Source organism: Salvelinus fontinalis, chromosome 15 (assembly GCF_029448725.1).
Source record: "Salvelinus fontinalis isolate EN_2023a chromosome 15, ASM2944872v1, whole genome shotgun sequence".
Classification (NCBI taxonomy): Eukaryota; Metazoa; Chordata; class Actinopteri; order Salmoniformes; family Salmonidae; genus Salvelinus; species Salvelinus fontinalis.
In genome coordinates, this window is record NC_074679.1 from 36,824,104 (window position 1) to 36,849,478 (window position 25,375).

Below are 25,375 nucleotides of genomic sequence, written 5' to 3' on the forward strand. Positions count from 1 at the left end.
TATTGTATGATACCACACTTCTTTCTGATGATTGCATCTAAGCAACATAAATGTAGATGCCTACATACTGTATGTAGTACATGTATTCTCATCAGACCTGGGTTCAAATACTATTTAGTATTTTACTTTCGAAGACATTTGGAAATTGGATATTTTGTATTTGAAAATACAAGTAGTTAACTATTGGAATGTATTTGGAAATACACTTGGAAAGTATAGGCAAGTATTTTAAAATACAAGTAGTTAACTATTGGAATGTATTTGGAAATACACTTGGAAAGTATAGGCAAGTATTTTAAAATACACAGACAAGTGTATTTTCAAATACAAATATTGAACTACTCCCATGCATGTGAACCCAGGGCCCGTATCCACAAAGCATCTCATCTATCAACTTATCGATCAGTACTCCTACTCTGAGATGCTTTGTCGATACAAGGGTCTATTTGGTACTTGAAATAATGAAAATACTTTAAAATACATCCAAAGGAAGTAGTTGATTCAGGCCAAATCATTTGAAAATACTCAAACAGATAATAAGTATTTAAATAACAAATAATGTATTTGTTTAACCCAGGTCTGATTGTCACTGAATATCGATTCAATTGTGTGTGTAATAATTAGACAATATAAAACTCCTGTATTGTCCATACAAGTTTGCAGTGAAGACTTGGAAAACGATATTGCCCTGCTTGGGGTAGAGCAAGGCTGCCAAATCCTGGTCATGACATTCCGTAAAAACACGTCACTTTTTTTCGTAACAGGTTATGAGAAAGGGTAATTAGATAAGGTTAGGGTTTAGCGAAAATGCTCTCCTAACCTAATACAAAAAGTCACTGCCGGTCGATGCTGTATAGAAGTGGGATTTTTTTTAGGGCGTTCCCATCTCCCGGAGGGCTGAAACATTTCTGGTGTTCATCATCTCCTTCTAAATCAGGGATTTATTCAGTTCTGGGACACCAGGTGAGTAAAATTAACTACCAGGTAGAAACAAAAACCAGAAGTATTTTTCCCTCCAAGACCAGGATTGGGAAAACCTATGCTAGAGTATTTTTCGCTCTTGAATTCTCAGTCATGCCCCCTATGTCATTTACAAGAAGGGCGGTGCCGTTCAGGTAAGGCAGATTCAACACTGAACCACTGCGCCACGTAGAGGAGCTACTGTGAGCGACCAGTAATCAGTTGGAAAACAACCGTGGAATACAGGGGCCAAAGAAGAACATATTTTATTGAAAGTAACAAGTAAGATATTCGGATGCAAAGTAGATCGTTGCGCAAATCTTGAAAGCAGTGGAAAATAAGCAAGTCAGACGTTAGTTCTTGATTTGGGAACATAGAAGAGCAGCAGCATCATGTTTAGTTGGGTGAATAATGAACAAGGAGGCAGAAACAAGGACGGCGAAATGTACCAAACTGTGACGGAGGGTCTTCAACAACTTTACACAAAAAAAATATTACCATTGGAAGAAACGTACCTTTTTCATGATTTCCATTCACCGGCGTTGGAGGCAGCAGATTTTCAGAGCAAGCCAATGGTTCTACTGGTTGGACAGTATTCTACGGGGAAGACGACGTTCATAAGGTAGTCCATCCAGACATCTGCAACAGTTATGCAGACTCATTTTTGTGACAACTGTATTTTACCTACAGGGCCTGCATGTCAAATTATTGAGTTGTTAAATAATCCCTAGGCAAGTACTTTGACAAATTGAGTTGTCAAAATGGGGGGGAATTTATGTCAAAATGTAAATGAGGAAACAACCCGTGATGAAGGTTGTTGCCCGCTGCAACCTAATATGTAGTGTTAGAAAATGATCTAACATTATGGTGAGGTTGTAGATGGTTTGTTTCTTAATTTTTCTTTTTACCAATATTCCATGTTCACATTCAATACAACATGAATTAGACTTCCCATTGTCCTTAGATCAGGGGAGGGAGGTGCCACACTAACTGCTTCTTAAATATGTTTTTTTTAATGTCACGAGGTAGTGACATTAAATGTATGCTGTTGGGTGTACTCAAGGACTGGAGTTGTGAAACATTGCTTAGAGAGAACAAGTTAATCCACCAGCCTGTTCTTGATTGGTTGCTTTTGAATTTCCACCATTAATATCAATGACATTGAAACTTAAGTATTTTGTGCACTCCAGGTCTCTGAACAACCAACCGCAATAGGTGAGAAATAATAGAACCATTATAAAAGTCTAACTTCTCAGTTTCAATGGCAATTTTGAACACAATTTTTGACTCATCAGGCCTAGAGCAAACACTGTCAGTTTAGTAACTTGGTGAGCGGCAGGTTCTGCATCAAGATGGGACATGCAGCTTCACTATCTTTAGGAAAGGAGCCTCTGGTAGGCTGCCAGTCTGCCAGCCTGCTGAAAGTTGATGCACAATACTGAGAATTAGGTCAACACACCCCTTTTTGTCGCAGGGGTAACATCTCACATTGCAGATTATGTGCACACAAGAAGAAAAATGGTTTCAATTTATTCAAATCTCTTATTACTTGACCTTCAAGAAAAAGAAAAAAAAACATTAAAAAAAAATCTACTTTAGTGAAAACAGTTTCTTATCCTAAGCAGACTACACAATTACTTGGTGTTTGTACTTCTCCTACACAATAGCTGATTTCATTCTTGCAGCGCTCAGTTACATCAGACAGAATCACACCCAATTCTAAGGAATGTAATGATGAATCAGGGGAGTTGATCATTGCCTGATCCCAGATCTGTTTGTGCTCTCTTGTCAACTCCTATGGTCAATTTCAAGCTAAACGTGATGTGTTTGGCAGAACAATGACCACAGGAGTTGGCAAGACTGCGCACAACGACATGGGACGAGACTAGGGTCGAAAGCCATTAACAGTCCTCCTAAAGACATGTCTTCTCCTTTGAGTGGATGTGGCCAAGGCAAGCTGGCGTTCCTCTGTTTGAAGACCTTTGACACAATGTCATCCTCTCACAGGAAGGGCTGAGTACCTATAGCATGGCCAGAACTTTGCAGGAAAAACAATGTTACTGTTTTTTTTTTTTGTCTTGGGGGCATATATCAAGCACTCCGCCAGACTTTGAAGTGTCTTGCCTTGGCGGTTGAAAATGTGCCATCCAGTTAAGCCCATATCAAACGAAAAGTTTTTTTTTAACACGCTTGTACACGCTGAATTTGGAATGCACAGGAGCGAATGAGAGAACAGATGGGACGCGAGCATCTACGGCATCATAGCGCGTCAAATTCGAAAGCAAGTCTATTTTTCTGGTGTCTATGCAGAGCAAAGCTGGTAAAATAAGCAGATAAATTGCGTGGGTCGTTTTGTAGAAAAGGAATTCGAGGAATTATGATCTTCCCTATGCTAGACTAAAGATGTAGTTTAAAATGTATTGGGCTGTAAGGTTTATCAGCCTAGTGGTTAGAGCGTTGGACTTGTAACCGAAAGGTTGCAAGATCAAATCCCGAGCTGATAAGGTAAAAATCAGTCGTTCTGCCCCTGAACAAGGCAGTTAACCCACTGTTCCTAGGCCGTCATTGAAAAATAAGAATTTGTTCTTAACTGACTTGCCTAGTTAAATAAAGGTAAAATAAAATCAGTTAAATAGGTTACATATTTGAAAATAATTGCAGGTTACCTGTATTGATTTCGATCATAGGCATATAGCCTAGGCAGGCTACGGCTGGGAAACACGAGGAACCCCGATTTCAAGAGAGAATTGTTGTGTAGATGAATGAGAATAGCTAGAATCTTTCTAAACTGCTCGGGTTCACTAGCTACAACTCTCCTTACGTTCACCGAGGTAAAGACAGATTCAGGTTGGATACTCACCTGTAGTTTTCCTTATGTCCGCCAACAGCAGCTAGGGACCGTCAACATAGTGACAAATCAAATTTTTCACATTTCAATAGCTATTTAATCATTACTCCTAAAACTTTCAAAACTGGTTCTAGCTAACCCAATGCCATAGACGCACATTGCGCACATTTTTTTTGTTGGTTTACATCTCACATTATTTTACATTTATTTATTGGGAAGCCCCCAATAAACCTGGTGACCTCTGGCTCCAGGCCTCTAGCCGTACACTCCCTGCCCGCCTGCCTGCCCTCTCCCTGGGCCTGAGAGTGTATAGCTTACTCCCTGGAACTATAGACCTCCAGGCCTCCACACCTACTCTCCCTACCTGGTCAACACCCGTCTCCCTTGGCCTTAGAGCAGGGGTGGGCAAACTATTTTTGGGCTTAAGGGCCACCTCAGGATTTTGAAATTCAATGGAGGGACGCATTTTTTGGGGGACCAATTGTTTGTTAAGATTAATTTGCGGGTGCTTCCCAAGTGGTGCAGTGGTCTAAGGCACTGCATCGCAGTGCTTGAGGCGTCACTACAGACCTGGGTTCAATCCAACGCATTGGTGCGGCTGGCTTCCGGGTTAAGCGGGCATTGTGTCAAGAAGATACCACAAAATTGGGGAGAAAAAAGGGGTACAAAAAATAAGTACCTGTAAGGTGAGTTAAATTCACAAGGGGTACATAGTGAACATAACAAATACAGCTGTTTTATTATGGATTCTCATGGCAATTAAGTTGGCATATGCTGTGTATGTGAATTGACAGTCTCTTCTCGCACGCAAATTTTGATGCCGTTGACGGCGTCTCTCTGTGTGATTTCGACTTTTGGCAGATGGCCTAGCACTCCCATAGTAGTATAGTATGTGGTATTTGCTCATGTGGCATTCACATAAATGTGCATATGCAATTATTCTTTCGTCGTTCTGTCGAAACAGAAAGGCCTAGTAATAGTAGGCGTTGGCCTGGTGTTTGTGCAGATGTTTCAGTCAACAGTCAGAGAGCTTTGTAATCATGTTGGAGTCAGACGATCATTACTGCTGTTGTTAAATTACCTCATCTTCATCAACCATCATGCCAAGTCCTGTGTTGTATTGATGTAATGTTTTGCAGATCTCAAAATATAAGTGTCCACAGTAGTGATTTACTCTGTTCTGTTTCAGGTACCTGCTGGAGCAGGACTTCCCAGGCATGCGGATTGGCCCAGAGCCCACAACGGATGGCTTCATCGCTGTCATGTATGGGGAGAATGAGGGGGTTGTCCCTGGTAACGCTCTGGTGGTCGACCCCAAGAAACCCTTCCGTAAACTCAACGCCTTTGGTAACTCCTTCCTCAATAGGTAAAGTGGACAGTTGTTTTGTTTGTTTGTTTATTACCGCTAACACTTTACATTAAAGGGGAACTGCACCCTCTTTTTTGGCTTGCTCAAGAAATGCTTTGCGACCATGCCCGAAGTTAAATGTGAGTTGGCTTGGGGGTGTGGCTTGATGTGGGTGTTTTTTGGGTGTGTCCTTGCCACCACCAAGACACACCCATCATCAGAACCTTGCTCGCAGCTGTTTCCCACCATTCAATCACAACAAACAAACCTCCTGCAGGTTGAGTTCAATAACTACAGGCAAGTGTATGGTGAGATGCCAGAATAATCTTGGAATAGGTCAGTAGCCTACAGATTAATATGAGAATGCATTTGCTGATTTTATGCAGATATTCTAAACCTTTTTTGTTACATTTTAAATGTAGTAACAGGTCCATGTAGAATAAACAAAACTTTACATAATACCATAGAAGCAGTGTTCTGTTAATATAACTAACAATGTGTACCTTTCATTGTCATTCCCAGCTGATACAGATACTGTGCCCATCTGCATTTTGTCTGGTGGTAATGGTAAACTTGGCAAACAATTTATTGGTCATACCTTCCTGTGCGGTGTCCCATATACAACAGGAGTTCCCTGATCCTGGTGCAGAATACACAGGGTTTCTCCCTCCCCATATTGACTGAAGCCATTCAATTAAATAATAAAAAAAGACAATACAAGTAAAATTTGTTGAGTAAACTTTTAATGCCGAGTTCCAGGTCTCTTCATTCAGAGACATCAGTATCAAGCCCGTCTGTCAGTCTGGACTTCATCACATCATCTTGCAAGTCTCCATGTTCTGGCTCCATACATGTTTTTTTGAACACATACACACATAGTCACTGTTCTATTACCAATGGCAGTTAGGATAGGTGATATCTGACAAACAAACATACTATGTTGAAGTTTGAACAGGTCAGACTAAACCTACCTAATTCTGGTCTCGCCATCAAACGACTGAGGCTGGCTTCTGGCAATAGCATCTACAGTACTCTCCATCTGTAGAAATAGGCAGAGTTGATGCAGAGTTCATTTGTGACATGGAATGAAAAGGGTGTTGCAAATACTGGACATTTATGCTGTACTGTATTATTAGTAATCACCTTCAGTCCCACATTGTGGATGTGTTGAGTGCCAGGTCTCTCTCCATTCAGAGACGTCTGTACTAGAGGTCGACCGATTAATCGGAATGGCCGATTTAATTAGGGCCGATTTCAAGTTTTCATAACAATCGGAAATTGGTAATTTTGGACGACGATTTTTTTTTTTTTTTTTTTTTTTTACACCTTTATTTAACTAGGCAAGTCAGTTAAGAACTGACCATCCTACCAATCCTCGACTTCGGTGATGTCATTTACAAAATAGCCTCCAAAACCCTACTCAATAAATTGGATGCAGTCTATCACAGTGCCATCCGTTTTGTCACCAAAGCCCCATATACTACCCACCACTGCGACCTGTACACTCTCGTTGGCTGGCCCTCGCTTCATACTCGTCGCCAAACCCATTGGTTCCAGGTCATCTACAAGACCCTGCTAGGTAAAGTCCCCCCTTATCTCAGCTCGCTGGTCACCATAGCAGCACCTACCCGTAGCACGCGCTCCAGCAGGTATATCTCTCGAGTCACCCCCAAAACCAATTCTTCCTTTGGACGCCTCTCCTTCCAGTTCTCTGCTGCCAATGACTGGAACGAACTACAAAAATCTCTGAAACTGGAAACACCTATCTCCCTCACTAGCTTTAAGCACCAGCTGTCAGAGCAGCTCATAGATTACTGCACCTGTACATAACCCATCTACAATTTAGCCCAAACAACTACCTCTTTACCTACTGTATTTATTTATTAATTTATTTTGCTCCTTTGCACCCCATTATTTCTGTCTCTACTTTGCACTTTCTTCCAATGCAAACCAACCATTCCAGTGTTTTTTTTAGTTTTTATTTTACTTGCTGTGTTGTACTCACTTCGCCTCCATGGCCTTTTTATATTTTTATTTATTTATACATATATCTGTTTGCCTTCACCTCCCTTATCTCACCTCACTTGCTCACATTGTATATAGACTTATTTTTTTTTATCTTTTTCACTGTATTATTGACTATATGTTTGTTTTTACTCCATGTGTAACTATGTGTTGTTGTATGTGTCGAACTGCTTTGCTTTATCTTGGCCAGGTCGCAATTGTAAATGAGAACGTGTTCTCAATTTGCCTACCTGGTTAAATAAAGGTTAAATAAATAAATAAAATAAAAGAACACATTCTTATTTTCAATGACGGCCTAGGAACGTAACTAGGAACTATTAACTGCCTTGTTCAGGGGCAGAACGACAGATTTTTACCTTGTCAGCTCAGGGATTCAATCTTGCAACCTTACGGTTAACTAGTCCAATGCTCTAACCACCTGCCTCACGAGGAGCCCGCCTGTTACGCGAATGCAGTAAGAAGCCAAGGTAAGTTGCTAGCTGGCATTAAACTTATCTTATAAAAAACAATCAATCAATCATAATCAGTAGTTATAACTACACATGGTTGATGATATTACTAGTTTATCTAGCATGTCCTGCGTTGCATATAATCAATGCAGTGCGAATTCGCGAAAAAGTACTTGTTGCTCCAACGTGTACCTAACCATAAACATCAATGCCTTTCTTAAAATCAATACACAGAAGTACATATTTTTAAACCTGCATATTTAGCTAAAAGAAATCCAGGTTAGCAGGCAATATTAACCAGGTGAAATTGTGTCACTTCTCTTGCGTTCATTGCACGCAGAGTCAGGGTATATGCAACAGTTTGGGCCGCCTGGCTCATTGCGATCTAATTTGCCAGAATTTTACGTAATTATGTCATAACATTGAAGGTTGTGCAATGTAACAGGAATATTTAGACTGATGGATGCCACCCGTTAGATAAAATACGGAACGGTTCCGTATTTCACTGAAAGAATAAATGTTTTGTTTTTGCGAGATGATAGTTTCCGGATTCGACCATATTAATGACCTAGGGCTCGTATTTCTGTGCGTTATTATGTTACAATTAAGTCTGATTTGATAGAGCAGTCTGACTGAGCGATGGTGGGCAACAGCAGGCTCGTAAGCATTCATTCAAACAGCACTTTCGTGCGTTTTGCCAGCAGCTCTGCTGTTTATGAATTCAAGCCTATCAACTCCCGAGATTAGGCTGGTGTAACCGATGTGAAATGGCTAGCTAGTTTGCGGGGTGCGCGCTAATAGCGTTTCAAACTTCACTCGCTCTGAGACTTAGAGTAGTTGTTCCCCGTGCTCTGCATGGGTAACGCTGCTTCGAGGGTGGCTGTTGTCGATGTGTGCCTGGTTCGAGCCCAGGTAGCGGCGAGGAGAGGGATGGAAGCTATACTGTTACACTGGCAATACTAAAGTCTAAAGTGCCTATAAGAACATCAAATAGTCAAAGGTATATGAAATACAAATCGTATAGAGATTAATCGGTATCGGCTTTTTTTGGGGTCCTACAATAATCGGTATCGGCGTTGAAAAATCATAATCGGTCGACCTCTAGTCTGTACCAAGCCTGTCCGTTGATCAGGACTCCATCACATCATCTTGCAAGTCTCCAAGTGCTGGCTCAATATGTCCATCTGTGAACACATGCACACATAGTCACTGTTCTAAAACCAATGGCAGTTAGGATGTGATATCTGACAAACAAACATACTATGTTGAAGTTTGAACAGGTCAGACTAAACCTACATAATTCTGGTATACCCATCAACAACCGTTTGTGAGCAGACGAGGTGGCTGGAGGTAAGGACTTTGCCAGCTCCACATTGATTGGCATGGCAGCGTAGATCAGCTCCTGGCCCCTCATCAAATATACTGGTTACACGCACACACACACACACACTTACGTTATCAATGGTTGTTTTGATTAGCCTGGTGCAACCAACCTGATCGCTGTGTTCACCTTTCTATTTCACTTCAGATATCATACGATGTGAAATGGAATAGTGAACACAGCGATCAGTTTAGGTTATGCCCTAAACATTATATGGATCTAGGAAGTAGAAAATAAGCAACAAATAATATCCGTTTAAATAAATTATGTTTCACAATTGGGTTATCAAATGTATCAAAATAATAAAGTGGGTTACCTTCTGTATTTGTACAAATGATGAGCCTGTGGAAGCTGTTGCCGCTGACAGGTGAAGGTTGATGGCCGGATACTTACAAAAATGTGTCTGAGTGTTCCATTCATAGGAATGCTCAATGCGAGAGCATGTCTGCATGATGCTGATGAGGGCCTCTTTGCTGGTCTTCTCTAGGCTGCATGTTTGGCTGCAAGCTGGACATCTCTCAAGCAACTGCAGCATGCAATCTTATGAGGTGGTGTTGACTGGGAGGGCCTGTGAAAGGGTGATATAATTGACTGCCGAGTGGTAAATTGCATTTTTTTCTAAAGAAAGGACAAAGCTTTTTGCTAGTGCACTTCATGACCAAAATGACGACTAGTTATAACTGCTTGGCTGGGGAATAAGCCTACTAGTTTATTAAGCCAGGCATTTTTTTTATACTACAATTCACAACACACCTTACCTGTCATTGTTGATGGAGCCATCTTTGTCATCAGGGAAGTAACTCGGGTCACTATCAGAGGCCTCATGATGGCGTGTCCTTTTCATAAGAGTCGAGGGAGATTTTGGCAACCATGGAGGAGGTGTCACAAGGGTCATTGTCTCATGACGCACATTTATTCTGAGGTCTTCCCTGACAAGCTGTGAAAATAGCAAGTGAACAGTGAATTAAATTATTTTTGGATGTCGCTAAACAATTGCAATCATATTTCTGGACATTTGCTCCGTCTGTTAGGTCCTGGCATCCGTTCATAACCAGGGGAGCAGTCTGGCACCCAACTGCACTTTGTCTAACAGAAAAACAGGGTCAACGATTGTGATCACCCCTCACTTATGCATATAGTTAGAGAAATAAGGTGATCTCGTTTGGAAGCTAATTCTATGCTTTACCAATGTAGACTGACTGGCTCCAAATTAGATTCAGGCCGGTGACGCCGTTACACTATGCAACCAACTGTGACATGTTTTGTTATGGCCCTGGGTTGGTTTGAGTTTGTTGCTGCTAGTTCGAACACTGTTGTAGTCACAATGCTCTAACCAACCTAGTGGTTAGAGCATTGGGCCAGTAACCGAAAGGTTGCTGGATCGAATCCCTGAGCTAACATGGTCAAAATCTGTAGTTTTGACCCTGAACAAGGCAGTTAAATCAAATCAAATCACATTTTATTTGTCACATACACATGGTTAGCAGATGTTAATGCGAGTGTAGCGAAATGCTTGTGCTTCTAGTTCTGACAATGCAGTAATAACCAACAAGTAATCTAACCTAACAATTCCACAACTACTACCTTATACACACAAGTGTAAAGGGATAAAGAATATGTACATCACAGGTGTCAAACTCATTCCACGGGGGGCCGAGTGTCTGCGGGTTTTCGCTCCTCCCTTGTACTTGATTGATGAATTAACATCACTAATTAGTTAGGAACTCCCCACACCTGGTTATCTAGGGCTTTATTGAACGGAAAAACCAAAAACCTGCAGACACTAGGCCCTCCGTGGAATGAGTTTGACACCCCTGATGTACATAAAGATATATGAATGAGTGATGGTACAGAACAGCATAGGCAAGATGCAGTAGATGGTATAGAGTACAGTATATACATATGAGATGAGTAATGTAGGGTATATAAACATAAAGTGGCATAGTTTTAAAGTGGCTAGTGATACATGTATTACATAAAGATGGCAAGATGCAGTAGATGATATAGAGTACAGTATATACATATACATATGAGATGAGTAATGTAGGGTATGTAAACATTATATTTAAGTGGCATTGTTTAAAGTGGCTAGTGATACATTTTTACATAATTTCCATCAATTCCCATTATTAAAGTGGCTGGAGTTGAGTCAGTATGTTGGCAGCGGCCACTAAATGTTAGTGGTGGCTGTTTAACAGTCTGATGGCCTTGAGATAGAAGCTGTTTTTTTGTCTCTCGGTCCCTGCTTTGATGCACCTGTACTGACCTCGCCTTCTGGATGATAGCGGGGTGAACAGGCAGTGGCTCGGGTGGTTGTTGTCCTTGATGATCTTTATGGCCTTCCTGTGACATCGGGTGGTGTAGGTGTCCTGGAGGGCAGGTAGTTTGCCCCCGGTGATGCGTTGTGCAGACCTCACTACCCTCTGGAGAGCCTTACGGTTGTGGGCGGAGCAGTTGCCGTACCAGGCGGTGATACAGCCCGACAGGATGCTCTCGATTGTGCATCTGTAGAAGTTTGAGTGCTTTTGGTGACAAGCCGAATTTCTTCAGCCTCCTGAGGTTGAAGAGGCGCTCCTGCGCCTTCTTCACAACGCTGTCTGTGTGGGTGGACCAATTCAGTTTGTCCGTGATGTGTACACCGAGGAACTTAAAACCTTCCACCTTCTCCACTACTGTCCCGTCGATGTGGATAGGGGGGTGCTCCCTCTGCTGTTTCCTGAAGACCACAATCATCTCCTTTGTTTTGTTGACGTGTGAGGTTATTTTCCTGACACCACACTCCGAGGGCCCTCACTTCCTCCCTGTAGGCCGTCTCGTCGTTGTTGGTAATCAAGTCTACCATTGTAGTGTCGTCCGCAAACTTGATTGAGTTGGAGGCGTGCATGGCCATGCAGTCGTGGGTGAACAGGGAGTACTGGAGAGGTCTCAGGACGCACCCTTGTGGGGCCCCAGTGTTGTGGATCAGCGGGGTGGAGATGTTGTTACCTACCCTCACCACCTGGGGGCAGCCCGTCAGGAAGTCCAGGACCCAGTTGCACAGGGCGGGGTCGAGACCCAGGGTCTCGAGCTTGATGACGAGTTTGGAGGGTACTATGGTGTTAAATGCTGAGCTGTAGTCGATGAACGACATTCTCACATAGGTATTCCTCTTGTCCAGATGGGTTAGGGCAGTGCAGTGTGGTTGTGATTGCGTCGTCTGTGGACCTATTGGGTCGGTAAGCAAATTGGAGTGGGTCTAGGGTGTCAGGTAGGGTGGAGGTGATATGGTCCTTGACTAGTCTCTCAAAGCACTTCATGATGACGGAAGTGAGTGCTACGGGGCGGTAGTCGTTTAGCTCAGTTACCTTAGCTTTCTTGGGAACAGGAACAATGGTGGCCCTCTTGAAGCATGTGGGAACAGCAGACTGGGATAAGGATTGATTGAATATGTCCGTAAACACACCAGCCAGCTGGTCTGCGCATGCTCTGAGGATGCGGCTAGGAATGTCGTCTGGGCCTGCATCCTTGCGAGGGTTAACACGTTTAAATGTTTTACTCACCTCGGCTGCAGTGAAGGAGAGCCCGCAGGTTTTGGTAGCGGGCCGTGTCAGTGGCACTGTATTGTCCTCAAAGCGAGCAAAACAGTTATTTAGTCTGTCTGGGAGCAAGACATCCTGGTCCGCGATGGGGCTGGTTTTCTTTTTGTAATCCGTGATTGAGTGTAGACCCTGCCACATACCTCTTGTGTCTGAACTGTTGAATTGCGACTCTACGTTGTCTCTATACTGGCACTTAGCTTGTTTGATTGCCTTGCGGAGGGAATGGCTACACTGTTTGTATTCGGTCATGTTTCCGGTCACCTTGCCCTAGTTAAAAACAGTGGTTCGCGCTTTCAGTTCCACGCGAATGCTGCCATCAATCCACGGTTTCTGGTTTGGGAATGTTTTAAACGTTGCTGTGGGTACGACATCGTCGATGCACTTTCTAATGAACTCGCTCACCGAATCAGCGTATTCGTCAATGTTGTTGTTGGACGCACGTGATCGAAGCAGTCTTGAAGCGTGGAGTAAGATTGGTCGGACCAGCGTTGAACAGACCTGAGCGCGGGAGCTTGCTGTTTTAGTTTCTGTTTGTAGGCTGGAAGCAACAAAATAGAGTCGTGGTCAGCTTTTCCGAAAGGATGGCGGGGGAGGGCCTTATATGCGTCGCGGAAGTTAGTATAACAATGATCCAAGGTTTTACCAGCCCTGGTAGCACAATCGATATGCTGATAGAATTTAGGGAGTTTTATTTTCAGATTAGCCTTGTTAAAATCCCCAGCTACGACGAATGCAGCCTCAGGGTGTGTGGTTTCCAGTTTACAAAGAGTCAGATAAAGTTCCATCAGGGCCATCGATGTGTCTGCTTGGGGGGGAATATATACGGCTGTGATTATAATCGAAGAGAATTCCCTTGGTAGATAATGCGGTCGACATTTGATTGTGAGGAATTCTAAATCCGGTGAACAGAATGACTTGAGTTCCTGTATGTTGTTATGATCACACCACGTCTCGTTAATCATAAGGCATACACCCCCGCCCCTCTTCTTACCAGAAAGATGTTTGTTTCTGTAGGTGCGATGCGTGAAGAAACCAGCTGGCTGCACTGACTCCGTTAGCGTCTCTCGAGTGAGCCATGTTTCCGTTAAGCAAAGAACGTTACGGTCTCTGATGTCTCTCTGGAATGCTACCCTTGCTCGGATTTCATCAACCTTGTTGTCAAGAGACTGGACATTGGCGAGTAGTATGCTAGGGAGTGGAGCGCGATGTGCCCGTCTCCGAAGCCTGACCAGAAGACCGCTTCGTTTGCCCCTTTTACGGCGTCGTTGTTTAGGGTCGCCGGCTGGGATCAGATCCATTGTACTGGGTGGAAGGCAAAACACAGGATCCTCTTCGGGAGAGTCATATTCCTGGCTGTAATGATGGTGAGTTGACGTTGCTCTTATATTCAGTTACTCCCGACTGTATGTAATGAAACCTAAGATTACCTGGGGTACCAATGTAAGAAATAACACATAAAAAAACTAAATACTGCATAGTTTCCTAGGAACGCGAAGCGAGGCGGCCATCTCTGTCGGCGCCGGAAGTAACCCACTACTCCCCGGTAGGCTGTCATTGTAAATAAGAATTTGTTCTTACCTGACTTGCTTAGTTAAATTAAATAAACACACAAGTTAGCTAGTACCACCCTAGCTGCATCCAATATTTATTTGTGCCATAGACATGGGTTGCACATTGTAGGCTAATTTGACTGTAAAAGTAACTTATGGAATGACATTGCTCAAGTAGGCTAATATCTGTTGCCATTACTGTTAGCTAGCTAAAATATGCTGGCCCCCTCATTCTTAGTTAGCTGGCTAAAGTTATAGCTACTGCATCTTAAGTCAATCTGGCAACATCACAATCATGACAAAAGATTCTCCTACTAATTATTTGCCTACTTCTGAAAGGTTATCGTGTTTTCAAGCCAAATCCGAGTTGTATTGAGGTAGGCTAACATTAGCCGCCTAGCTGGGTAGCTGTGCTAGTGACCATTGGGGACTAACAAACTCCAACCACGTATTCCGTACGGTAGGGTCCTTCAGCAGGGCATGCAAACCATAGTTGCATCCTGCTGGAAGCATGCATTGCTGAGCCGGAGGCATGGTCATTCCATATAGGGGTTTTCAGTCTCAATGGCCATGATCCTTTGAACCCGTTGGGGGAGACGAATCAACGGAGCCCCATTTTAATGAAGGTGGGCGAAGGGGCGATTTGCACGTGTAGCTTATCAAAAGGGGGCATGAATTATTGACATTGTAATCTAAACCCAACCTTCATTTACTTGTTGTGACGCATTCAGGTTTAAAACTCAGTTTTAGACGAGGCTGAATTTATGACGACAAATTCCTATTTACACTTTGTAGTCAATTTTGACACTAGAATATATGTTGCTGAATCATATTGATGCGACAGGCCTTTTTCAAAGAGATTAGATCAGGGGTGGGCAAACTTTTTGGCTCAATGGCCACATTGGGATTTTGAAATTCAACGGAGGGACGTATTTTTTCGGGGACCAATTGTTTGTTAAAATCAATATGTGGGGGCCTCCCGAGTGGTGCAGTGGTCTAAGGCACTGCATCGCAGTGCTTGAGGCTTCACTACAGACCTGGGTTCGATCCCAGTCTGTCACAGCTGGCCGTGATTGGGAGACCCATGGCGCGGCGCACAATTTGGCCCAGTGTCGTCCGGGTTAGTAGGGGGTTTGGCTGGCCGAGATTTCCTTGTTCCATCGTGCTCTAGCGACTCCTGTGGCGGGCCTGGCGCATGCACGCTGACACGGTCACCAGGTGTACGGTGTTTCCTCCGACACATTGTTTGCGTCTGGCTTCCGGGTTAAGCAGACATTGTGTCAAGAAGTAGTGCGGCTTGGCTGGGTCGTGTTTCGGAGGATGCACAGCTCTCGACCTTCGCCTCTCCCGTACAGTCTGTACGGGAGTTGCAGCGATGGGACAAGACTATAACTACTAATTGGGGAGAAAAAAAATTGTAAAATAAAAATGTCTTTTAAATATTTATTTTAAATGTCTCACGGGCTAGATTGAAGTGCCCGGTGGGACATGCTTTGCCCCCCCCCCCCTTGGATTAGTTAGTTTTTAGGTGCAGCTGTTTTTTACGTTGCTTTCACAAAGCTGCTTTCACATTATGTAACAACAATATTGTAACAAGTAATTAGTTTTACACACAGGTATATGTATAGAATTACATTACTTTAATTTGAAGGATCTGTGCGTATAAGAGCAACTCGATGTCAGGGGTTACCCACATAGTGACAATTATTACTGAAATGCTGTGGCATGTGGAACTTTCCATTACATAAATAGGCAGCTGAGCCTTGGTAGAGGCTTTGAGCAGAGATATGTGGAATTGCTATCAGCCCCCCCCCTAGCTGATAACTCAAGGTGAAGACATTTTCTTTGATATGAGGATTGATTACAACCAGACACCACCTCCCACTGCCCCATGATCTATTATCTTCTCTATGTTTACCTCCCTCTCTCACTTTGTCCTAATAAATCAGACATTAGTGACATGGGGGTCCCCTGTTCATTATAACATCCTGTATAATTCATTCTTGTGCAACAAGAAAACATATTTGAAATGTTATTTTTTAACATGTTTTGTTGAGTACATTTGTCCAATCCTGCATTCCTGCAGTGCAAACAAACAAAAAAAGATTTGGCTTTTCTCTCCCTGTGGTTAGAAGGTTTGGTAGGATCCATATTATTTACGTGATCATGTTCTAAAAAAGCAGAAGTTGGCGATTTTATTTTGGTATTGTCGTCCCATTTCTTCCTGTCAGCCCAGCCCTTTTGACATAGCTGTCATTTTTTTACGAAAACAGTTAGGAGAGGGAAGTGACTGTCACTTTTCATTTAGTGTGTGCTACAACTACAATATCTTGGATGTCTGTTGTTGGCTCAGTCAAGAGGTTCTCTTCGCTTTAATTTTAGCCAAACAACACTTGTCTGAAGCATGTTTCCTATTGCCAGATATTTGTAATCCATGGGAAATGGTTAAGTACTTATATGACAGTTGGCCAAGTTAAGGTCGAAGACATTCCTGACAGGGCAGAGGACATCTCCTCCTTTCCAGAGGAACCTTTGACAATGCACATTGTTTCCAGTGGACGCTAATGTGCGTCACACAAGATGTCACTTGGAGTATGCCCCCCCCCCCCAAACTCAGTTATTTTACTTAGCGGAATTTATAGCGCTTAAGAAGGCACAATGGTTGCATACTAGGCCTACATCATGTTTTTGTTTTTGCAGTTGAATCCTTCCTGCCCAAGTGCCCAGACAAAAATAATAGACATCACCGGTGTTGGCCTGAATCTGCCAACAAGCCACATTTACGGCTATCACTAATGCTATCTCTGTTACCATCACACGTGATCTGATCTGAATGGCTGAATCCCTGCCCTTCCAAAGCAAAAACATACCAGCTTAGAAATGGGAAAGGATGGGGTTAAAGAAAGAGGAAGAAAACGTCCTGAATGTGTTTTGACAACATGAGTTTAGCAGGGTGTTTTTGTGGAGCTGCTCTTCAACTCATGTCTGTAACATGTATTGTGTTTTCTCTTCTCCTGTAGGTTAATCTGTTCCCAGATCCCTAACCAGGTCCTCCGGGGTATTAGTATAATTGACACACCAGGAATCCTGTCTGGAGAGAAGCAACGCATTAGCCGAGGTCAGTAGCTAGCTATTGAGCTGAGATTGATACAGGAGGAAGGCCTGTAGAGCTATGGTAGTACATTGCTTTAAGAAATAACAGTTATTTTGTTTATGATGAATCAATTTAACAAGTCTATGCTTATTTGTATACATTTCACAGGTGCAGATATTTCACATACTGGCTTTTTATTCTGAAGTGCAATAATTTGATAAAACTAATGGTAAATGGGTAGCTATAGAGTGTGATTTTAAAGTGTCAAAGCATGGGTTGTAGAGCTGTGTTAAGTGTGTTGTGTAGTTCTTGTCAACGGATAGGTCACTATGCCAGCCGTTTGTCCTAATTGTACCAATATTACATCTGATAATATCACAACATGATGCAATGCCTCCAGTGCTGTAGTTATGTTTTCTCCATAGTTAGAATGCAACATTGGCTTTCCAAGCCTCCACTGGAGACCCTGAGATATGAAGTCATACTGAAGTAGGTCTTACGACCCTGCTACACTGCAACCATTGGGCAACTGGTGTTGCAGTCAGACATCAGCCGTTAAGGGAATGCTTCCTTTAAAAATCAATGAAAGCTGCTCTACTGCCCATGTTGCGCTCATGTTGTGTCGCGTCCAATGACAGCATCCAAGCTCAAGAATCACAGAGGTTCAATTCTTAATTCCTGCATTCATTCTATCTTGTGAATTAAAATTGTGAAAACTTAAAATAAGCAGCCAAAATCATTTGGATATCCATTAGCTGTTGCGAAAGCAGCAGCTACTCTTCCTGGGGTTCACACAAAACAGGAAACATGACAATACAGAATATTAATAGACAAGAACAGGTCAAGGACAGAAGTACATACTATAAATGTAAAAATGACACACAGCCTACATATTATTACAGACACACAAAATATCTAGGTCAGGTAGGGGAGAGCTGTTGTGCTGTGAGGTGTTGCTTTTAGGGCTGTCCCCGACTAAAATAAATCTTGGTCGACTTAGATCTGTCCTGTTTCAACCAATTGATTGGTGGAAATGTTTTTACTTATTTTTCCATATATAGACAAAATAAAATCAACTACATATCCACTGAGCTTGTCTGATGCTTTAAGCACACTGTTTTAAATAATTAAGACACGTAAATTACTCAAAAAAGAGCCCGATGGTCACACTGTGTTAAAAGAAATTACAGCGTGCCTGTGTGACTGGCGCAAGTTGTTGCTCTCCTCCCTGCTGCGGTGAAGAGGCACCACAGCAAGTTTTTATCACACTGTCCGTGCTGAAGCTGTAACACAATTACAGCCATTTTAGTTTCTTTCTTGTTTGTAACTGAAAAGTTCTGTTACTGAAATCACTTTGTTTAAGAAAGACATTCCCTATTCCCTCAACCCTTGCTCTCTTTACGTGAAACATGTAAGCATCGCATGCATGTGACCAATAGGTCCTGCCCTATAGCCTATAATAATCACATCAATTAATTGGTTAAAACAAAATGGATGTGGAGGACGTGTGAAATAAACTCTAAACGAGCAAGTGTTTACTGGTTGCTCAGGAGGGAAAAGGGAAGTCAGATCTGTGGGAGACATTTGACTTAGTTGTGGAAACTACTGGAGGGTATAGGAGCAACCGTTGCGTGAGTATTGTGTGTGCCAAACCGTTGCTGTTAGATTACAATGTTATATTTTTTTCTGAACATTTGGAAAATGTTCTAACAATTATTTATATATACACTACAGTTCAAAAGTTTGAGGTCACTTAGAAATGTCCTTGTTTTTGAAAGAAAAGCACTTTTTTTTTGTATTTAAAAAAAAAAATATCATCAAATTGATCATAAATACTGTGTAGACGATGTTAATGTTGTAAATGACTATTGTAGCTGGAAACAGCTGATAAAAAAAAAGGAATATCTACATAGGCGTACAGAGGCCCATTATCAGCAACCATCACTCCTGTGTTCCAATGGCACGTTGTGTTAGCTAATCCAAGCTTATCATTTTTAAAAGGCTAAGTGATCATTAGAAAATCTCTTTTGCTATTATGTTAGCACAGCTGAAAACTGTTGTTCTGATTTTAAAGAAGAAACTTTTGTTCTGATTTTAAAGAAGAAACTGTTGTTCTGATTTTAAAGAAGTTTTAAAGAAAACTGGCCTTCTTTAGACTAGTTGACTATCTGGAGCATCAGCATTTGTGGGTTCGATTACAGGCTCAAAATGTCCAGAAACAAAGAACTTTCTTCTTAAACTTGTCAGTCTATTCTTGTTCTGACAAATGACGGCTATTCCATGCGAGAAATTGCCAAGAAACTGAAGATCTCGTACAACGCTGTGTACTACTCCCTTCATAGAACAGTGCAAACTGGCTCTAACCAGAATAGAAAGAGGAGTGGGAGGCCCCGGTGCACAATATAACTCTTCAGATATATATATATATATTTTTTTTTAATTTTATCCCCTTTTCTCCCCAATTTTCGTGGTATCCAATCGCTAGTAATTACTATCTTGTCTCATCGCTACAACTCCCGTACGGGCTCGGGAGAGACGAAGGTCGAAAGCCATGCGTCCTCCGAGGCACAACCCAACCAAGCCGCACTGCTTCTTTAACACAGTGCGCCTCCAACCCGGAAGCCAGCCGCACCAATGTGTCGGAGGAAACACCGTGCACCTGGCCCCCTTGGCTAGCGCGCACTGCGCCCAGCCCGCCACAGGAGTCGCTGGAGCGCAATGAGACAAGGAAATCCCTACCGGCCAAACCCTCCCTAACCCGGATGACGCTAGCCCAATTGTGCGGCGCCCCACGGACCTCCCGGTCGCGGCCGGCTGCGACAGAGCCTGGGGGCGAACCCAGAGACTCTGGTGGCGCAGTTAGCACTGCGATGCAGTGCCCTAGACCACTGCGCCACCCGGGAGGCCCTACTCTTCAGATATTTTAATATCTGATCAATTAGTCTTCTATTAATGAATTACTATTCTTACCTTCATCAGTCTCATCTGAATGTCGTAAATTGTTGGTTATCTGTACAAACCCAGCCTCTACTATGAATCATCCATACACCAATTAGCTCAATTTATTTACTAACTAACTAAACAATCACAGAAATGCATAAACAAACCGTAGATATTGGTTACTAACAATGATAGGAAAGAGTCCCGAGTGGGCTATGCGGATATGACGGCTTGGTGGGGAAAGGAGTGGGACTGAGAGAGAGCGAGGAAAGGCAAATGGATTCAATACACAGTCGAAAATTATATACATTGAAATGTTAATCCTTCGCACATGAATGGCCGCTCATTCGAGAATAATTGCATATATTATTATATGTATATATTTACGGCCGAATATCATTGTTGTCTTCTCTGTTGGAATCCGGTCCATCTGCTGGAACGTTCATCAGAGTCTCTCTGGTTGCGTTTCCCCGAAGATCAAAGTATTTCGTGGTTAGAATGGATACTTCAGAGTACCATTCAGAAATGTTCTCATAGAAAAGATTAGAGGTCGACCGATTTATGATTTTTCAATACCGATTTATTAGAAGACCAAGAAAAGCCGATACCGATTTAATTGGCCGATTTTTGTGTGTGTGTAATAAAGACAATTCCAACAATACTGAATGAACACTTATTTTAAATTAATATAATACATAAATAAAAACCAGTTTAGTGTCAAATAAATAATGAAACATGTAAAATTTGGTTTAAATAATGCAAAAACAGTGTTGGAGAAGGAAGTAAAAGTGATATGTCCCATGTAAAAAAGCTAATGTTTCAGTTCCTTGCTCAGAACATGAGAACATATGAAAGCTTGTGGTTCCTTTTAACATGAGTCTTCAATATTCCCAGGTAATAAGTTTTAGGTTGAGGTTATTATAGGAATTATAGGACTATTTCTCTCTATACTATTTGTATTTCATATACCTTTGTCTTGGATGTTCTTATAGGCACTATAGTATTGCCAGCCTAATCTCGGGAGTTGATAGGCTTGATGTTATAAACAGCGCTGTGCTTCAAGCATTGCGTAGAGCTGCTGGCAAACGCAAGAAAGTTCTGTTGGAATGAATGCTTATGAGCCTGCTGCTGCCTATCACCGCTCAGTCAGACTGCTCAGACTGCTCAAATATCAAATCATAGACTTAATTATAATATAATAAGCACACAGAAATACGAGCCTTAGGTCATTAATATGGTCAAATCCGGAAACTTTCAATGCGATACGGAACCGTTCTGTATTTTATCGAACAGGTGCCATCCATAAGTCTAAATATTGCAGTTACATTGCACAACCTTCAATGTTATGTCATAATTATGTAATATTCTGGCAAATTAATTATGGTCTTTGTTAGGAAGAAATGGGCTTCACACAGTTCGCAACGAGCCAGGCGGCCCAAACTGCTGCATATACCCTGACTCTGCTTCCACAGAACGCAAGAGAAGTGACACAATTTCCCTAGGTAATATTGGCTGCTAACAAGAATTTATTTGAACTAAATATGCAGGTTTGAAATAATATACTTGTGTATTGATTTTAAGAAAGGCATTGATGTTTATGGTTAGGTATATTGGTGCAACGACAGTGCTTTTTTCGCAAATGCGCTTGTTAAATCATCACCCGTTTGGCGAAGTAGGCTGTGATTCGATGATAATCAATGCGGTGCCTGTTAATTTTCTTCGCAATGCAGGACAAGGTAGTTAAACTAGTAATATCATCAACCATGTGTAGTTAACTAGTGATTATGTTAAGACTGATTGATTGTTTTTTATTAGATACGTTTAATGCTAGCTAGCAGCTTACCTTGGCTCCTTGCTGCACTCGCGTAACAGGTGGTCAGCCTGTCACGCAGTCTCCTCGTGGAGTGCAATGTAATCGGCCATAATCGGCGTCCAAAAATGGCAATTGCCGATTGTTATGAAAACTTGAAGTCAGCCCTAATTAATCGGCCAGCCTCTAGAATATATGTCTTGTCCTCGCTTTACGTCATTTCTAGCTGCAGACTAGTAATTAATGTCTATGGTTTGCTCTTGTTGTAGTTTAAACCACTTCACACACCAGCGTCACCCGGCATGTTTTGGTCTCAGAAATTCAACCATTTGCAACCACAGCTCACGCTGTGGTTTGCTTAGTCCTAACTATTCATGACCACAGCTCACACTGAGTTGGGTCACGACTGGGTTTTATATGTAACAGTAGAAAAGGGCGGTCCACGACGCCTAATCTGGGTCTGGGCTCACGGGGGTGTGGCCACTGACTAGTTAATCTTTATGAAAATCCATACTCTTATTTAGAAGGTTAATATCACATTACATCTTTTCACAAATAGTTTAATGTTTAGTCACATACTTTTCACAATATTTAGATGTAAACTTGACAGCTGGGAAATGTACACTTTAAGAGATACCAATATGTGTGTTTCCTGTACCTCATGAGATCACCAAATGAAACACACTCAACATGACTGTCCCTTAAGTGTCCACGGATCATTCTCAAAAGCAGAAACATTGTTTAATTCTCCCATTTTGGGGATTTAGGTGTCTTCAAGTGAAGTCCATTGTTCTCTCTCTGTGCTCTCTCTTTCTGCATGACCAGGGGGAAAGAGTCTCTGCCAGGAATTTATAACCTGAGATAACCGAACCTGGGTGTAGGAGAAAGGGGGTGGGGGGTGGGGGGGTAGCCACGATCTACACCCAGAAAGGGCCACGTCATAACAAGATATACAGTGCATTCGGAAGGAATACAGAACCCTTGACTTTTTCCACATTTTGTTAAGTTACAGCCTTATCTAAAATTGATTAAATTGATTTTCACTTTGGTATTGTGTGTAGATTGATAAGGAAAACATTTTTTTTGTCCATTTTAGAATAAGGCTATAATGCAACAAAATGTTGAAAAGGGGAAGGAGTCTGAATACTTTCCGAATGGATTGTATATGGATGATTTACAAAGCCAGGCACATTTAACAGTTAGGCTATTGATTTAAAGACCTACAGTTGAAGTCAGAAGTTTACGTACACTTAGGTTGGAGTCATTAAAACTTGTTTTTCAACCACTCCCCACATTTTTTGTTAACAAACTATAGTTTTGGCAAGTCGGTTAGGACATCTACTTTGTGCATGACACAAGTCATTTTTCCAACAATTGTTTACAGACAGATTATTTCACTTATAATTCACTGTATCACAATTCCAGTGGGTCAGAAGTTTACATACACTAAGTTGACTGTGCCTTTAACCAGCTTGGAAAGTTCCAGAAAAGGATGGCATGGCTTTAGAAGCTTCTGATAGGCTAATTGACATCATTTGAGTCAATTGGAGGTGTACCTGTGGATGTATTTCAAGGCCTACCTTCAAACTCAGTGCCTCTTTGCTTGACATCATGGGAAAATGAAAAGAAATCAGCCAAGACCTCAGGAAAAACAATTGTAGACCTCCACAAGTCTGGTTCATCCTTGGTAGCAATTTCAAAACGCCTGAAGGTACCACGTTCATCTGTACAAACAATAGTACGCAAGTATAAACACCATGGGACCACGCAGCCGTCATACCGCGCAGGAAGGAGACATGTTCTGTCTCCTAGAGATGAATGTACTTTGGTGCGAAAAGTGCAAATTAATCCCAGAACAACAGCAAAAGACCTTGTGAAGATGCTGGAGGAAATAGGTACAAAAGTATCTATATCCACAGTAAAACAAGTCCTATATCGACATAACCTGAAAGGCCGCTCAGCAAGGAAGAAGCCACTGCTCCAAAACCACCATTAAAAAAGCCAGACTACGGTTTGCAACTGCACATGGGGACAAACATCGTACTTTTTGGAGGAATGTCCTCTGGTCTGATGAAACAAAAATAGAACAGTTTGGCCATAATGACCATCGTTATGTTTGGAGGAAAAAGGGGGATGCTTACAAGCCGAAGAACACCATCCCAACCGTGAAGCACGGGGGTGGCAGCATCATGTTGTGGGGTGCTTTGCTGCAGGAGGGACTGGTGCACTTCACAAAATAGATGGCATCATGAGGATGGAAATTATGTGGATATATTGAAGCAACATCTCAAGACATCAGTCAGGAAGTTAAAGCTTGGTCGCAAATGGGTCTTCCAAATGGACAATAACCCCAAGCATACTTCCAAAATTGTGGCAAAATGGCTTAAGGACAACAAAGTCAAGGTATTGGAGTGGCCATCACAAAGCCCTGACCTCAATCCTATAGAAAATGTGTGGGCAGAACTGAAATGCGTGTGTGAGCAAGGATGCCTACAAACCTGCCTCAGTTACACCAGCTCTGTCAGGAGGAATGGGTCAAAATTCACCTAATTTATTGTGGGAAGCTTGTGGAAGGCTACCCAAAACGTTTGACCCAAGTTAAACAATTTAAAGGCAATGCTACCAAATACTAATTGAGTGTATGTAAACTTCTGGGAATGTGATGAAAGAAATAAAAGCTGAAATAAATGATTCTCTCTATTATTCTGACATTTCACATTCTTAAAATAAAGTGGGGATCATAACTTACCTAAGACAGGGAATTTCTACTAGGATTAAATGTCTGGAATTGTGAAAAACTGAGTTTAAATGTATTTGGCTAAGATGTATGTTATCTTCTGACTTCAACTGTACGTAGTGCACTACTTTTGACCAGGGCCCATAGAACTCTGGTCAAAAGTAGTGCACTATGTAGCGAATAGGGTGCCATTTGGGACACATACCATGGAGATATGGGCGTTCTTCTACATCTGTTGTTGGTTGCTCTCTGTGTACAGCTGAGGTTGCATTCCTCAAGCTCTAGCCATTTAAACATTCTTTCAATGACTCATCATAGCATCACGACATCGGTAGTTTTCATGTTGAATTATATTGTACATTTTTTAAAGGCCCATCCCTCAAAATCACAGAGTGGGCGTTTTTGAATATGACAAAAACATCATGGCCAAATTAAGTCATTCATGATTACTGGACTTGCTGAACTCGGAGTAGTTATCAGAATAAGAAGTGGTATTGATATATTTCCACGTTCCAATTGATTGAAATTAGTCATACAGATTAAGTTTGTTTCATGAGTGTCTGTCTATACCGATGTCCTCTGAGTACTCTCTCACGTCATTACAGCGTTGACAGTTCCCACACTATCCTCTCTCAGAACTCCTCCTAAATGGCTT

At 42.0% G+C, this 25,375-nt stretch overlaps 1 protein-coding gene across 1 annotated transcript in view; it reads left to right on the plus strand.

Moving 5' to 3' along the window:
* Window positions 1-917: 917 nt before the first annotated feature.
* The window catches only part of ehd4 (EH-domain containing 4), a 29,623-nt gene continuing 5,165 nt past the window's right edge, over window positions 918-25,375 (plus strand). The window contains exons 1-3 of the mRNA XM_055863616.1: window positions 918-1,582; window positions 4,998-5,174; window positions 17,160-17,257. Coding sequence (XP_055719591.1) covers window positions 1,353-1,582; window positions 4,998-5,174; window positions 17,160-17,257 — 505 coding nt within the window. The 5' untranslated portion in view covers window positions 918-1,352. The remainder of the gene's footprint in view (window positions 1,583-4,997; window positions 5,175-17,159; window positions 17,258-25,375) is intronic.